General features: G+C 47.1%; 1 protein-coding gene across 2 annotated transcripts in view; it reads left to right on the top strand.

Annotated features, from left to right (window-relative positions):
* The window catches only part of LOC148817486 (calmodulin-binding transcription activator 1-like), a 421546-nt gene that overhangs the window by 389193 nt on the left and 17457 nt on the right, over positions 1-14896 (top strand). The window contains exons 12-20 of one of the 2 annotated variants that reach the window (XM_088937940.1): positions 1282-1427; positions 1861-2057; positions 3621-3699; positions 4258-4600; positions 5094-5309; positions 5391-5668; positions 8938-9116; positions 9592-9835; positions 13429-13500. In XM_088937940.1, the coding sequence (XP_088794066.1) occupies positions 1282-1427; positions 1861-2057; positions 3621-3699; positions 4258-4600; positions 5094-5309; positions 5391-5668; positions 8938-9116; positions 9592-9835; positions 13429-13500 (1754 nt within the window). Of the gene's footprint in view, positions 1-1281; positions 1428-1860; positions 2058-3620; positions 3700-4257; positions 4601-5093; positions 5669-8937; positions 9117-9591; positions 9836-13428; positions 13501-14896 lie in introns of both variants that reach the window. The other variant, XM_088937938.1, reaches the window with a different exon arrangement.

Genomic DNA, 14896 nt, shown 5'->3' with positions numbered 1-14896 from the left:
TAGAATATTTTCAATCTTGTAAAAGTGTGCTTAAAAACAGATACGAACACGGTTCAGTTCACACATAGAAGCCACACAAAAAGATATCGAAATGCAGTTTTACTGTAGTAAATGACTTCTGAAACTGCAAGCTGGGCTTCGGGTTTCATTGGCCCTGTTTAGAAATCTCTCGCCAAAAACTCTAAAAACAGGAAAATATAAACTTCAGCGTGTGTAATCGAGAGAAAAGAGGGCTTTTTGTGAGCAGCAGACCCAGGTTTTTTTGCTTGTTGCCCTTTGTTCTGATTGTGATCAAATGAAATCAAATTAGCCAGGCCAGTCATGATAACCTGTGCTGTGTAGAGCGCTGAGGCACAGTTGCGATCGGAGGTGTGACCTCAAATGACCTCTTTGCAGCAGCTGTGTTTCTGTGTCGCGTCAGGTGCTCACCAGAGCTTGTGCAAACTGCAGACACTCCCCAAAAACAACTCCGCCGTGCTGTGTGCTTCCAAACTTCAAAGCTCAAAACAAACACACGATGGCATGCTACTGCAGGGAGTTAGACTCTGGGCTTCAGGGCAGAGCAGTCTGATTAATTTCAGGAGCAACAGGCTGCAAGCTCTTATACAGCATCTACTGACGAGACACAAAAGCTAATGCATTTCAATAGTATTTTCACCCCACTGTCTTTGCAAATGTCCTCAAAACCACATCAAACACCCAGTCCTGGAGCAGGTTTATTGAAGAGCCTGCAGCTCCTCAAAAACGGAATCGCTCAGTGGAATAGGGAATTCTTATGGCCATTCCTGAATAGCTTTAAAGTTATTACATGAAAACTAAATCTGTAATAAGACTAGATATCATGTCACACTCATCCATGTGAGGGTAATATGGTGAGGGAACACTGCCAGACTCCTGGAAGCAGAGATGGCTTTAAGAAGCAAAAGAACATTTTTAAAGGCAGTGTTTTTGGACACCGAAGAAATTCTGCTTGGTTATGATGTCGGGAATGTATACCAGAGGTAAAAATGAGAATAGTCAGGATAGATGTATAAACGTATGTAATGAGGTCAGAATATTGCTTGACTGGGTTTTATTCTGCTTACAGTAATGCAGGGCGCTCTGACTGCATTCATCAGTCAAATCATTTCCCTTGTTTTTTGTTCATGGCTTGAGGTGTGCAGATAAAGTGATAACAGTGAGGCGTCTGACTGCATCAGCTCTGTAGATGGAATTTGACAGCAGATCTGTCACTGTGGAGTGCTGTGGGGGTGAGTGACCAGTGGGTTCCCTGTGTTTCAGATAACCAGTTCAGGATGTCCATTCTGGAGCGGCTGGAACAGATGGAGCGCCGGATGGCCGAGATGTCTGGCCATCACCAACAGGGGGCAGGAGGGACCACAGGGGGGACAGGAGGGGGCGCCGGGGGCAACACCAGCCAGACACAGGTATTGCACCCTGGGCTTTGGAGGGGGAGACGGCTGTTGCTTGATAACAGGCACAACATGTGAAAGTTCACTCTGTGCATCGCTCAGCTGATGCACAGAGCCCCGCTTCATTAAAGAAGCCTAGAAGGTAATACAACTGCAGCACCATGCCCTGCTTTAAATAGAGCAGACACTAGCACACCCAGATCCGCTTGTCCTTCCTGGTGCATCACACAGAGCCTGAGAAGTCAGGGTACCTCAGCAGTCAGGCAACAATTAATTCACATTTTGCTCATGCCAATCTAAATATGGCAGGGGTTGTGTGCCAGGAAAAAAGTAGGAATCCTGTAGGCGTCTGTGGCTCATTTCTCAGAGGACTGCAGCGGCCGGCTGCTCCGCTCCTGCTCTGGAAGCGGGGCGGGGTCCTGACTGGCCTCTGGCTCCCCTCTCGCAGTGCATGTCCGGCCAGGGCCCGGCGGGCAGCTCCTTCGAGAGCCGCGTGGTGGTGGTGTGCGAGAAGATGATGAGCCGCGCCTGCTGGGCCAAGTCCAAGCACCTCATCCACTCCAAGACCTTCCGCGGGATGACCCTGCTGCACCTGGCGGCGGCCCAGGGCTACGCCACCCTGATCCAGACCCTCATCAAGTGGCGGTAAGGAGGAAGCGCCGCGCGCTCGGCACCCTGGGAACGAAAGCAGATTTCTGTTGAATCTTCCCATTTCCCGCCTGTTGTTTCGCCATGCTTTCCCTCGGGCTGGGGTCGTGTTTTCGTATTTCTTCTTCACGCTTTTGCTACGGCATCACCGAGGATCAGCAGGCCTCCCTGTGGTTTTACTGGGGTGTGCCCCGGTACTGTAGAAAAGGGTCTTGTGACGCTAGCGGCGTAGGATCTTCACGGTGAAGCTGAAAGACGGTAGATCAGCATGTAAAGCCATTTTCCCAGAGTGCAGGCTGGGCCTTGTAGGTTGACATTACCCGTTCCAGTCTGGGATATATCATCAGACAACTCTATCCAGGACCTACCACGTGTGCAGAGTCAGCCCAGCACTGCCGGCGTCGGATGGGCTTGACTTGGTCTGGGTATCCTGTGCTTGCAACCACAGTGGCTTATCTGCCTTACCATCCGGCTGTGAGCCTGCAGCTCTATCACACACAGTGACATAGTGGGAGCTATATCACCCCTGCTCCCTTGTAAGGCACTGAGACTCACAGCTCTGACAGGGCATGATCCCAGGTAAACTTTCAGTCATTCTTAATTATGACGTTACAACAAGGAAGATTATTGCTGATCCTAAATAAAACAAGGATTTGTATTGGGCCTGTTTAATACAGCCTAAAAGTTACTAAAAAATCCTTCTCTCAGGGATCGAAAGTCAGGGGTACGCTAAATAATGGGCAATTATACAAATTACTTGTCAGAACTACAGTTCCCTTATTAATAGCTGAATAAAATGTCTTTTTCAAAAAAGCTGCATTATTATCGTTAAACAAGCTTTTGTAATGTAAGTCATTCCTTACATTTTAGTTACAAAAATCTGCTAAATCTGATCAGAAAGCAGACAGGTGATAAAATGACAGAAAGGTGCACCGTTTACACACACAGTATATCAGGCATCCACACTACTTCTGATAGTTACACTGTACACTTGACAGACTATAATCACACACTGTTCCCTACATAGATACCCTGTACACTTGACACTCTAGACTCTAGACTCACACACTGTTCACCAGATAGATACCCTGTACACTTGACACACTAGACTCTAGACTCACACACTGTTCACCAGATAGATACCCTGTACACTTGACACACTAGACTCTAGACTCACACACTGTTCACCAGATAGATACCCTGTACACTTGACACACTAGACTCTAGACTCACACACTGTTCACCAGATAGATACCCTGTACACTTGACACACTAGACTCTAGACTCACACACTGTTCACCAGATAGATACCCTGTACACTTGACACACTAGACTCTAGACTCACACACTGTTCACCAGATAAAAGCACTGTACACCAGACACAATGTAGACTAGACACATACAGAACTGCACACCACACACAAGCAGAAAGTCCTCTTCACTGAACACACCATCACACGTGCTGCTTTCCTTGACATCTCTGACCCTGTGCGCCAGGCGTACGCTTACACGCTGAGCAAGCGACCAGGAGTGTGTCTGACCGTGCTCTCTGTCCCTCAGTTCCAAGCACGCCGACAGCATTGACCTGGAGCTGGAGGTGGACCCTCTCAACGTGGATCACTTCTCCTGCACCCCGCTGGTGAGACGCGGAGGCACTGGGGCTGTCACTGCGTGTGCCCTCGGTGCAGCTGCATGCTTAAGACCTGGGGTCTGCCTCACTCCCCGGAGAGCTGGAGGGCTCTTGTCGGCTTATATTCCACTCGAGGCCTCAGCTCCTATTTGGTCTGACAATTTCACTAATTGGACAAAATTTAATAGCTCTCCAGGACATAAAAAAAAAAGATTTTGAAGAGTTTTATATGAAGTGCGTAAAACATCAGAGTCAAGAGAGACCATTTTATACCAAAGAGATGGGAATTGTATGCAAGCCTTTGTTCTCTATTAATTAATATTAGCATTAATTAATGTATTAATATTAATTCATAGAGTAATATATGAATTCTGTGCAGCAGTGAATATAGAGTCAGTGACTGATATAGTGGGCCTAGTAGTCGGGATCTTGTGTCTTGTCTCGTGTTGTAATTGAGGGAGTGAAAGAGGTGGATTTGTGTATATTGCCTGCTGCACCTCTGAAGATGGGGCCTGAATTGACACTGCTCTGCCGCTCACCCCCACGCCTGGTGCTGTGCCCCCGCAGATGTGGGCGTGCGCTCTGGGCCACATGGAGGCGGCGGTGGTGCTGTACAAGTGGGACCGGCGGGCGCTGGCCATCCCGGACTCGCTGGGCCGGCTGCCCCTGTCCATCGCGCGCTCCCGCGGGCACACCAAGCTGGCCGAGTGCCTGGAGCAGCTGCAGCGGGACGAGCAGCAGCAGCAGCAGCCCCCCTCCGCCCTGCCGCCTGCGCCCCGCATGGCCTTCTCCCCCGCGCCCGACACCCCCGCGCCCGACAGCTGGATGGTGGCGTGGGACAGCGACACGGTGGCGGCAGCCCCAGGGCAGAAAGGCAGCGGCGCCGGTGCCACCACTAACCCCAGCCCAGGTCAGTGTCGGGTGTCTTACACACTGGGCACCCCTGCCGAGCAAAGAGCAACAGGCAGGCCGGATTCATGTACTTCCCACTTGCATTCAGGCTAGGTAAATAATTCTGCCTACGCTTCTCGTAGGTAAGGAATTTGTTGTTTTGGAAATACGTGGTCTTGCATATTATTGCAGATTACTTAGGGTTTAGAGGAAAAATAAAAATGTAATGCAGTAATCTCTGAGGTTTAGTCAAGGAAGACATACAAGAATGGAAGCAGTAACGGTCAGCGGCATGAGATTTAGTCGTTGAATTGGAAGAGCTGTAAATGAGCGATGAGTTCTGACATCCTGATTGGGAGCTTGTGAATATCAAGCATGAGGAAGTCTGGGTCTGCATTTCACTAGATTATTTGAATGCTCAGAGCAGTTCGGTTGTAAACAACTGGTGGCTTATAGTGAGTGAGGTGAACCGGTGCTGTTCTTCAGCACTCATTTTGGTGGTCTTCCTCCAGACCTGAGGCGGCCCAGGTCGGAGCCGTCCAGCTACTACAGCAGCGAATGCCAGCGAGACCTGCCCCTGGCCAAGAAACACAAGCCCAACCCCGAGTTCTTCCAGGGCCGGCCAGACAAGGCCATGTCTGTGCCGCTCAGCCTGGAGCAGCAGCAGCTCCACAAGCTGTCCGGCAGCCCCAAGGCAGCGCTCTCCGACAGCCTCTCCCCGGACAAGAGCCTGGAGGAGGCAGGGGGCGGCAGCAGCGGGGGGCTCCCCCACCACAAGCTGGGGGCGTTCCGGGGACTGGGCGGAGCAGGGGGCGGCGGCGGCGGCGGCGTGGGCTCCAAGTGGGGCTCCAGGGAGCTGTACTCGGCGGCGGCGGTGACTCTGGGCGCCGTGGCGGTGGGCAGGAAGGGAGCCGGGGCAGGGGGGGGCAGCAGCCTGGGCAAGGAGAAGCTGGCCAGCCGGCTGCGTCAGCGGGAGCCCCTGAGCGTGCTGATGATGTCGGAGCGCGAGATGGTGGACACGGAGCTGCTCTCGTACCGGGACGAGCTGGAGAACCAGGACTGCCTAACCCACATGGACGACCTGCAGGTGAGCCCCCGGACTCCAGCATGCCCACCCAGGGCACCTGTAACCCATCCTTAGGCCTTCAGGCACTCGAGAGGGGGTCGTGCTACCGCTGCATGCCTGAAAACATCCGGTCACAGTCCCGGATTGAGTGCGCAGGCCACCACTCTCTCACTCTGAAGTGCGCTGATCTTGCACCGTGACGAGATGTTGGACGTGGCATGCTGATTGTCCAACAGGAGCTCACGTTGCACCAGTACCCAGCAGAAATGTCTGGAATACCTTTGGGAGCAACATCAAGTCTCCCTTTTAAATAGCTGTACGAGTTACATAAAAACTGTATGAGTTGTGTTATAAAAGCCTAAAAATCTTGGGGGGCTAACCCTGCCAACCTGGAAGTGACCATGTCCAGCATGTCCAGATGCTGAACTGAGCCCCACCCTCCCTCCTTGTGCAACCCGGTCACTGCTGCCCTGAATCAGCCAGCCCTCACTGTGCCATGTTCCTGAGAGCAGCAGGGCTGGCGTCCTCAGACCTGGAGGAGATCTGGCCCATGTCCTGTTGCTACAGGAGGTGGGGGAGACTCTTCAGCTCTCCTCCACTGGCTGAACTCTTGCTTCTTCTGCCAGGACTGGGTGGAGACTTTGTTTTCCTTTATTTACTTTTCCCTAATTCCGAAGGCAAGGAGGCGGGCGCCAGGTTTCTGTCTCTGAACCCCGGCCTGTGCCGTGTCTCCTGGCAGCTGCTTTGTTAAGGAACTCCATCATGACGAACAGATGGAGGTCATGAACTGGCCATTGATCACTTCTCGCAGAGCAAAGAGACTCTGCCAGCTCCCACGGCCATTCATCTCTGTCACCCGCTCGAGAGAGGAGACAGAGGGCAGAGCAGTACCAGCAGATGTGTGTCACTGGGCCATCCAGGCTCATTCTCTTGCGATACAGGACATGAGGAAACTTACCAGTTGAAGAGACCATTTAGCCATCAAACACATTTGGTTGCTTGTAGCTGATTGACCTAACGATCTCAATCAGCCTTTTCTCAAAAGACGTCAGAGTGTCAGCTTCACAAACATATCCAGGTAGCTTGTTCTGTACTCCTACAACCATCTGTGTTAAAAAGCTCCTCCTGTTCTTAGTTTTAAAATAATGTCCTTATATTTTCCACTGTGTCCTCTGGCTTGTCATCTGCTGTTGATTCTGAAGTACAGTGAGTTGACTTTGTCCCTTTGTATCTGTTCCAGGCTTAAAAGGGTTGGGCCCAAAATGTACATTCATGTCTTTTCTCAACTGATTCCAGTCCAGTAAAATCTGTGAGGTTTTGCTAATGCCTAGAACAGTGTTAACACACCCTTGTTTTCGGCTTTTACTCTTTTAACTGTACCCTAATAATCTGTTTGCCTTTTATTGCTTCCCTACATTGTTTAGAACATATGAATGATGTCAACATAAGCAACATAAAAAGTAACTTCTTCAAACTTAGTTTTCTATCTTATACTGTATTTATAGTTTATGTGGTTGCTACCTGCATGAAACATTGCATCTTAATTTTTGTAATATGCACTCCTGACCATATAACACAATATACCAGATATACCAGATCATTGTATGAATTAGGTAGAGAATTACCTAGTTCTCAATACAAAGACATGCCTTATCTTGAATTCCTCGACAGGCATGTTTGAGAATTACCTTTTTATGTGGTGAACACCTAGATGAAATAGTTATTTAATATATAGTTTTTATACATTTCCTTTTCATCATCCAAAAGCGTCACAGTATGATCTCTAAGATAAATTACTTTATTTTTACTGCTTCTACTGACTTTATATCTATATTTAGACTTCTTATATTTGCTTATGTCTGTGTTTGTCATTCATTTTGTTAATTTTGTTTACCTGGATCCTATTCTTTCATAATATCATTTTATAAAGTGCTTTTTTATATATATACTGCATGTCTTATTCTTTTCTTAATTGACTTATTAAACCATTTCAGCCACTGCTTTATTGACAGCTTTTATGTACTTCACATGGGATGGATGTGTTCTCTGCTTCAAGCAGGATATCGTTAAACTGTTTCCATCATTTTTCCATGGTTCTTTCCTTTCCTAGTCACCTGCAAATTCCATTTTGTTCCTGCATAGTCTGGAAATCTGTGTTTTTGACTTCCTCTACCACTTCAAAATAATCCTTCATAGCATGTTATTATGATCACAGTTCCTTAATACTCCTCTCTCCTGTTTCGTTCACTTTGTCTTGACTATAGACCCATAGAGCTTTCCCTGTACTAGGTGCTCTGACACACTGAGAGAGAAAATAGTCTTGAGCCGTGTCTGTTCTCAGTCCATCTGAGGAAAGTTAAAATCTCCTGTAATCACCACTTCTTCCTTTACACTTTGTGTGCCTCTGATTTCATTATTTAAGACTACAATATAATGGATATTTGAATTCAGTGGTCTGCAACACACTTCTACCTATCTTCTAACTCTGTGTTCATTTACTTCTCTAACCCATATACTGTATTCAGAGACCTGTGATGATCTCAGTTCAATTCCTATGCCAAGAATCTCAGTTTGATTCATAATCCTGTACCTTCCTCATTTTCTTCCATCTTTTCTCTCTCTTGGAAATGCGATATGTAATCTTAACTCTTCAGTGCTCATTATCACTCTCTATTAGCAAGTTTCTGTGATTCCCTTAATATTAAAATGGCATGCTAATGCTTTAGCTCCTCTCTCTTCTTACTCTGTCTTCTGTTAGTTCTGCCTTCCTACAGGTGTAGGTGTAAGACATGTAGGTACAAGTATCTGATCACCTAGTGCTTTGGTGTTTTCTTTTCCGCTTGGGTCCTGTTTTTGACTTCACTCCCTTGCAGATTATTTTTGATACTCCCCCCCTTCCATTCCAAGTGAACTATTTTTGACTTTTTCTGTAGATCTTTGCTCCTAGCCAACTGCTGCCATCTCATTCACCCAGTATATAATCCATCTTGTCTGGACAGAGTAACCAGTACAAACAGCGGAGTTATTTAATAAATACTTCAATCTAGAACAATTTCCAGACTAGTTAATGAACTGCACTGCCTCTGCAGAGTCTTCTATTGCAGACTGCTGGTTTTACATCCTCTGCGAAGGAACACAAGGCCAGTGGAATGTACTGTATAGGGTGTCACTGACAGAACATAGAAATTATTACAAACAAGAGGAGACCCATCGGCAAGGATAAGGAGGCTGAACACAGCAAGAAAAATGCCCCTAAGTCATTGTGTGCACGTGTGTTTATGTGTGGTCAGGTGAACATGATGACCCTAGCGGAGCACATTATTGAAGCCACGCCTGAGCGGATTAAACGCGAGAACTTTGTTGCCGTGGAGACGACACCTTTGGACAGCGCTGGGGTCAGCAACACCATGAGCTGGCTGGCCAGTTACCTAGGAGATGTGGAACACCTGCCCAGTGTCATACACCTGCGGTGAGGAATGGGGGAAGGGGTTATGGGTCATCACATGTCTTTACATCCATTCTGTCAACGTTGCAAGAGCAAGAGCATTGCAAGAAATTACAGCTCAGTACAGAGCCCACGCAGGACCACAGAGCCTTACACACTGAGCTAACAGTCAGGGACAAGTCTCAGACGACACTTTATTGCTTTCAAAACTGAAGGGAACTCCACAATTATTAAACAGGTGGTCACAGATATGAATCTGAAACAGTCACATGAAATGTGATTTTGAAGTTTGGTCTGGTTTTTTATTTGTGCACATCTATTTAGGAAATTGAGCAAGTGCACGTAGCTTGACAGCATTTTCACAGGTACACCCCATTCACCACAAATAAGTATCAATAACTTGGTACAAACCCCCCTGAGTTTCAGAATGGGATTCTGTCTTCTGGCTGACAGAAGTACTGCAGTCTAACTCTCTTCCTGGGTCTCTGTCCTCCCCCAGGTCTCTGTACAGCGAGCCCCTGACGCCCTCCTCCAACCCCAGCCTGAGCCCCGCGGGGTCTCCGCTGCGCGAGGGGCCCTTTGAAAAGCCCAGCCTGCCGTCTCCCGCTGACTGGACTGACTTCCTCAGCGCATCCAACAGCAAGGTGGAGCGGGACCTGGCTCAGCTCACCCTGTCGGACCCCGAGCAGAGGGAGCTGTATGAGGCCGCGCGGCTGGTGCAGACTGCCTTCCGCAAGTACAAGGTATGGCACAGCCAAGTATCAGCCAGCCTGTCACTTTGCACTCTGTACTGTACCTGAGGACCACCCCCACGAACTTTATCAATTCATTTATTCAGTGTCATGTATTTGCTGCTCGCACAGGAGAAAAGCAGCAGTCTGTTTTCACAAGATAAACCCAAGAGCAGGCAGGAGTCAGGCATACGCAGTGGAAGCAGGAAAAAGAGCGTAAACAGAGAACGCAGTTTTTGCAGCAAGCAGGGGAAAGCAGGCGAAACATGGGCCAGAGTCGGAATCCCAACAGGGTTCAAAGCTGGACAGACACAGAAGTACAGTAGAAAGGGAATCCACACTCTGAGCCGGGGGAAATAAGCAGAGTATAGAAACCAAAAGACGCAGTACTAAGCACAAAAGGAGAATCCAATAAACATTGTCAGGGTGAAGCGATGTTCCAAAATCCAGGAAACAAACTACAGGTAAGGATTAGGAACTGAAAACTAGGAACACGGCACGAAGCTAGAAATGTTTCCGAGCCCTGCCAGATCACAGTTTAAGAAGCTTGAACCACCTGAGGCAGGCATGGTGGCAAATAGCCTCCAGGTGGTACAGGCTTCCTGTCAGCTAAGTATTCAAGGCAGCCAGCACAAGATTACAAGGTGAGTGGGCTGTGGCTGGCTGCTGTGTAAATACTAGCTTGCCCTGCAGTGCAGTAGTGGAGTTGAACTTGACATTCAGAGTTTAGGAAGGTTTTGCTAACTATGAAGACTCAAGTGGACATTAAGCGGGAACAGATTTAGAGTAGAAAAAGCAAAACAGCTCTTCACACAAAGAGGGGCTGATTTTCCAGGATCCCTCAACAAAGCGCCGAGAGACATGCTCTCATCAATAAGCTATTGTCAGCATCACAAGCTAGCCTCAGCCTCCTTGGAACCCTCCATATTTTTTTAAGTTGCAATGTTTAAGGCTGATCAAATACATTAGAATCAAGGATGGTTATAAGAGATGAAAGAGAGGAGGAGAGGAGCCGAAGTTTTTGAGTGGTGCGACACAGTACTGAAGCTTGAGTTTCAAAAGTGTAAGGCACACTGCTGTACTGCTTCAAACGAAAACTGTCTGTCCACACTGTCACTTGAGAAGTAGCTAATTCTGAAAACATAGATGGTGTTAATAGTTGATCCATTGTTATTGGGTCTCCATGAAACCTTTAATCTCTGCTGGGATAAGAGATATGTAACTAACTCAGAACAGCACATGCTGCTGTGCACAAAACAAACCACTCTGTGTTTTGTGGGTTTTCAGTTTGACCTTTAGTTTGACATTAAGAAAATATATTGCCTTTCATCCAGTCCTTTCATGCAGCTGAGTCTCCTTTCAGTGTGGTGTGTCCCGATTCCCTCTGACCTCTGGGTTGAGAATTTGTACTTGAAGAGGCCTCCCTTGAGAAGCCTTCCTAGCTGTTCCTGCACAGCCTCGTTCACACCAGGCCTAGCGGTGCCCCATTCTCTCAGGCTTCTGCTGCTGCTCCAGCCCCCCTTGGTCCTATTTAATGAGATCCTCATCTCAAACTGTTCACTGTTGTTTAAAGGCATCTGTTCCCGTGCTAATTATCAGCTGTCAAGCCCGTGACTCTAACGACTTTAAAATTTCCACAACAACCCTTCCTGCCGATCTGAACATGGAGGCATGTGGCCAACCCATCTATCAGACTGCTCTGGCAGTTCAGTGACCCCCCTGCCTTTGGAGCTGCCTGGACAGCCCCACTGCTCTTCATATGTTCCCAGAAGAGCTCTCTGGGAGGATTGCACAGCCTTGCATCACCTCTCTCACAGGTCCTCCTCCTCTCCTCAAGCTCGTGTCTTGGCACACAGAGCAGATTCATCCCACAAGTGCGTAAATCAGAGTCTGTGAAGAGCGGTTGCCCAAAAGGGCTTGAAAAATCAATTAAGAAATCTATAAAGGGGGAAAAAAAGCATGGTTTCATTTGTTAAAAAAAAAAGAACAGGATACATTTGAAGGAAAAAGGTGTATAACAGATTAAAAAAAATATTTTAGAAAAACCAAGAAAGAGTTTGAAAATAATATTGTAACAGATGGTAAAATAAATCAAACTTGTGCTGCATTACTACAGCAAAAGGAGAATAACAGACAACATAAGGTGTTTCAGACCACAACAAATTCACAAAGTTATGATCTGGGCAATGACTATATTTAGAGCTTCTGAATTTAACACAGATGTCATAGCACTAATTCCTTATGCTAATTAACATTTGTCATTAACAGGGTTGATCAGCAGGGGTCTACTCTGAAAGCACACTTCAGGCTGGTAGTGTGCATGACTCTGCTGGAAGCAATACAAAATGTACATCTGTGTCTCATGCTTTGTGCCAGTTTGTGAGATTCTGTCCTGTTCCTCTCGTATAGCCTCGACTAGCATGTGCCTGTTCACTGGTGTCTGAGCACTAGTCACCACAGAGGTGGAGATTATGGGAGAGTGCATTTAAGAATGAGAACGGGAAATACCTTTTTTACGGAAAGTGCTGTGGTCTTCTGAGCTTGTATAACAAATATTTAATAGGGCTTTGGACTGGAAAGCGGGGCGTCCATGACATGCGTGTTACATCCTTGTCTCAAAAGAAAGCCATTGTTACAGGAGCAGCATGAAACATGCATTGTTGTACCAGAATATTGTCACATCGGAATGAGCAAGTGAGGTCCAAGGTCTTGATCAGTATAGTTGGGTATAATCACTAAAAGTAGAGTCCTGTGCCCAGAACATCACACTTGTACTTCCCAATAGGTCTGTTGTACACAAGTATGGTTTTGTGTCGAAGGTGGGGAGAAGTAGTGGAGTGAGCCTTATGCTCTGGAACAGGAGAGAGGAGTCAAGCTGGGGGCCGGGAGGAGATGAGCAGTGACTAGCTCCCAGCAGGAGGGCGTTATGGAAACGCCCGATGAAAGCTGGGCTCCACCTGATGACATCAGTTCCTGGCCAGCAGCAATAGTCAATACCACTAATAACTAAGGAGGGCATCAGCAGATGTACAGAAGAAGCCTCGCTCACTGACATCCATCAGGCATGGTCTCCACAAAACTTTGATTCATCTCCACTCCACCACGCTGCACACATCACGCAGATGGACATTGCTGAGCCCCGGACCCCTACAGACAAGGACTGTTCAGCCAGCTCCTCAAAGTTGGACTGCCGATGATGTGGGACTGGCTGTGCGAAAACGATCGCAAGGCCCGCAGTCAGATACGCACGTGGGCTCCGTAGAAAATCCTACACTGACAGGCTAAAAGATCTGAATCTGTTCAGTCCTGACCAGGGAAGACTGCTAGAGGACCTGATCCAAGCACTGTACTGAAACCCTCACAGACACTGACAAATCAACCTAGCAGACGTCTTCATGTCACCTGTTTCCTCATCCACACCCCACCAAAGAGCTGTGAAGTGGACCTGTACACTGTACAGCCCTGGGCTTCATTAGCCTCATATGTAGCTGCATGCCAGTAAAGCACAGGAAGCAGAAGGGAAAGTGCAGAGCTCTCTCTCTGGACAAGCCAGCTCTGACAGGGCCCTGTTCACACACTGACCCCCCGCTTTCCTTTGTGTGCAGGGTCGGCCATTACGAGAACAACAGGAAGTAGCAGCTGCAGTCATTCAGCGTTGCTACAGGAAGTACAAACAGGTAAGCTGCACGGTCAGCACACTATAATTGTATCCCAGGATGCATCCCTTTATAACCGCTTGTTCCTAGGAATATAATCCACACACCCTGCATTGTCACGTGTATGAATATATTGTTGTGTGTATTGTGGTCCTGCAGCTTCTTTATTGATAAAGCTGTTAATGAAGTAGAAAGAATGGTCATTTACGGTACTTTAAATTAATCAAGGGAAAGCCAGACTGTGGCCCTGAGACATGAATACTTGCACAAACGTCTGTTATGATAAAAGTTAGGATATTCCAGCTGAAATGTAACAGCCACCTATCCACTTGCTGGCCTGACTCCTAGAGCAGGCTGCTGTTTTGCATTAGTGATGACAGCTGAATTTCTCTTGTAATAATCATACTTACTGGTGCCAAAACCCATTCTCTATCACAAGGACAAATAGAGCATTTTATTTTCAGTGCTGTCTTTGCACCATCTGAAATTGAATACTGTTTTTTAACTAACGTTTTAAAAACGTATCCCTCTCACTGTGTCACATTATTAGACAGAATTAATGCTCTGTGCCCCCTGTATGGGATAGAGACATGTGTCTCTGCTAAAACAGGCATTAAATTGAGGTGAATTAATGAAACCAGCAAACTGCTGCTCTTTCACAGCTCTGTTCATCTTCTGTTTAATACAGTCCAGCTTTAAACACAAGAAATCAAAATGCAATCTTTCCAAGTACGCTGTTACATCTGAAGAGGAAATTATTTCTATTGTTTTTTTGCTTTTAACTTTTAATCTTAATCGTGCATTTGCTCAAGATTGTTGTATGATGTCTGTCTTAATTTTACATCATTATCTGCAGACTGTCAAATGCAGCTGTAGTTTCCCAAGCGAGCACACAAAAAACTCAAAATCAATAGGATTACATAATAAGTAATTACCTGAAAATAGGTAAGACTGTTCCAGACCAAGCTAGAAGTTTTCAAAAGAGAAAATTCATTAGAAACATTTAGGCGTGACTAACTTAATAAATGTTATTCATGTCTTTTTCATTCTTAATGGGTTTCAGCTTGCGTGCTGTAGTGTGCCGTGTTCTATAAATCAGGTATTATTGACTACTACAGTCTATTTTAAATAGTTTCATGCTAATCAGCTATGTCCATGCACAGCTGGCTGGAGACAGATTGGGCTAGTGGAAAGACCCATCTAGCTGTCTGTACTGAGCTCATCCTTGGGACCTCAGTCCAGGAGAGATGCAGATCACTCAGGCAGCAGGACTGGGGTAGGGGTGAGGGTGCCGTCGGTGAGAGGCAAGGTCTTATGGATTTTGAGCAAGGCAGATCTCCTTGGCATGGTGGCATGGTGGTAGGTAGGCAGCTCATCTGCCAAACGCCTCCAGGCCCTGGGTTTGATTCCTCCCACA

The sequence above is a fragment of the Atractosteus spatula genome, chromosome 20, assembly GCF_055471065.1.
Source record: "Atractosteus spatula isolate fAtrSpa1 chromosome 20, fAtrSpa1.hap1, whole genome shotgun sequence".
NCBI classification, from domain to species: domain Eukaryota; kingdom Metazoa; phylum Chordata; class Actinopteri; order Semionotiformes; family Lepisosteidae; genus Atractosteus; species Atractosteus spatula.
This window is presented reverse-complemented; position numbering and strand designations above follow the sequence as displayed.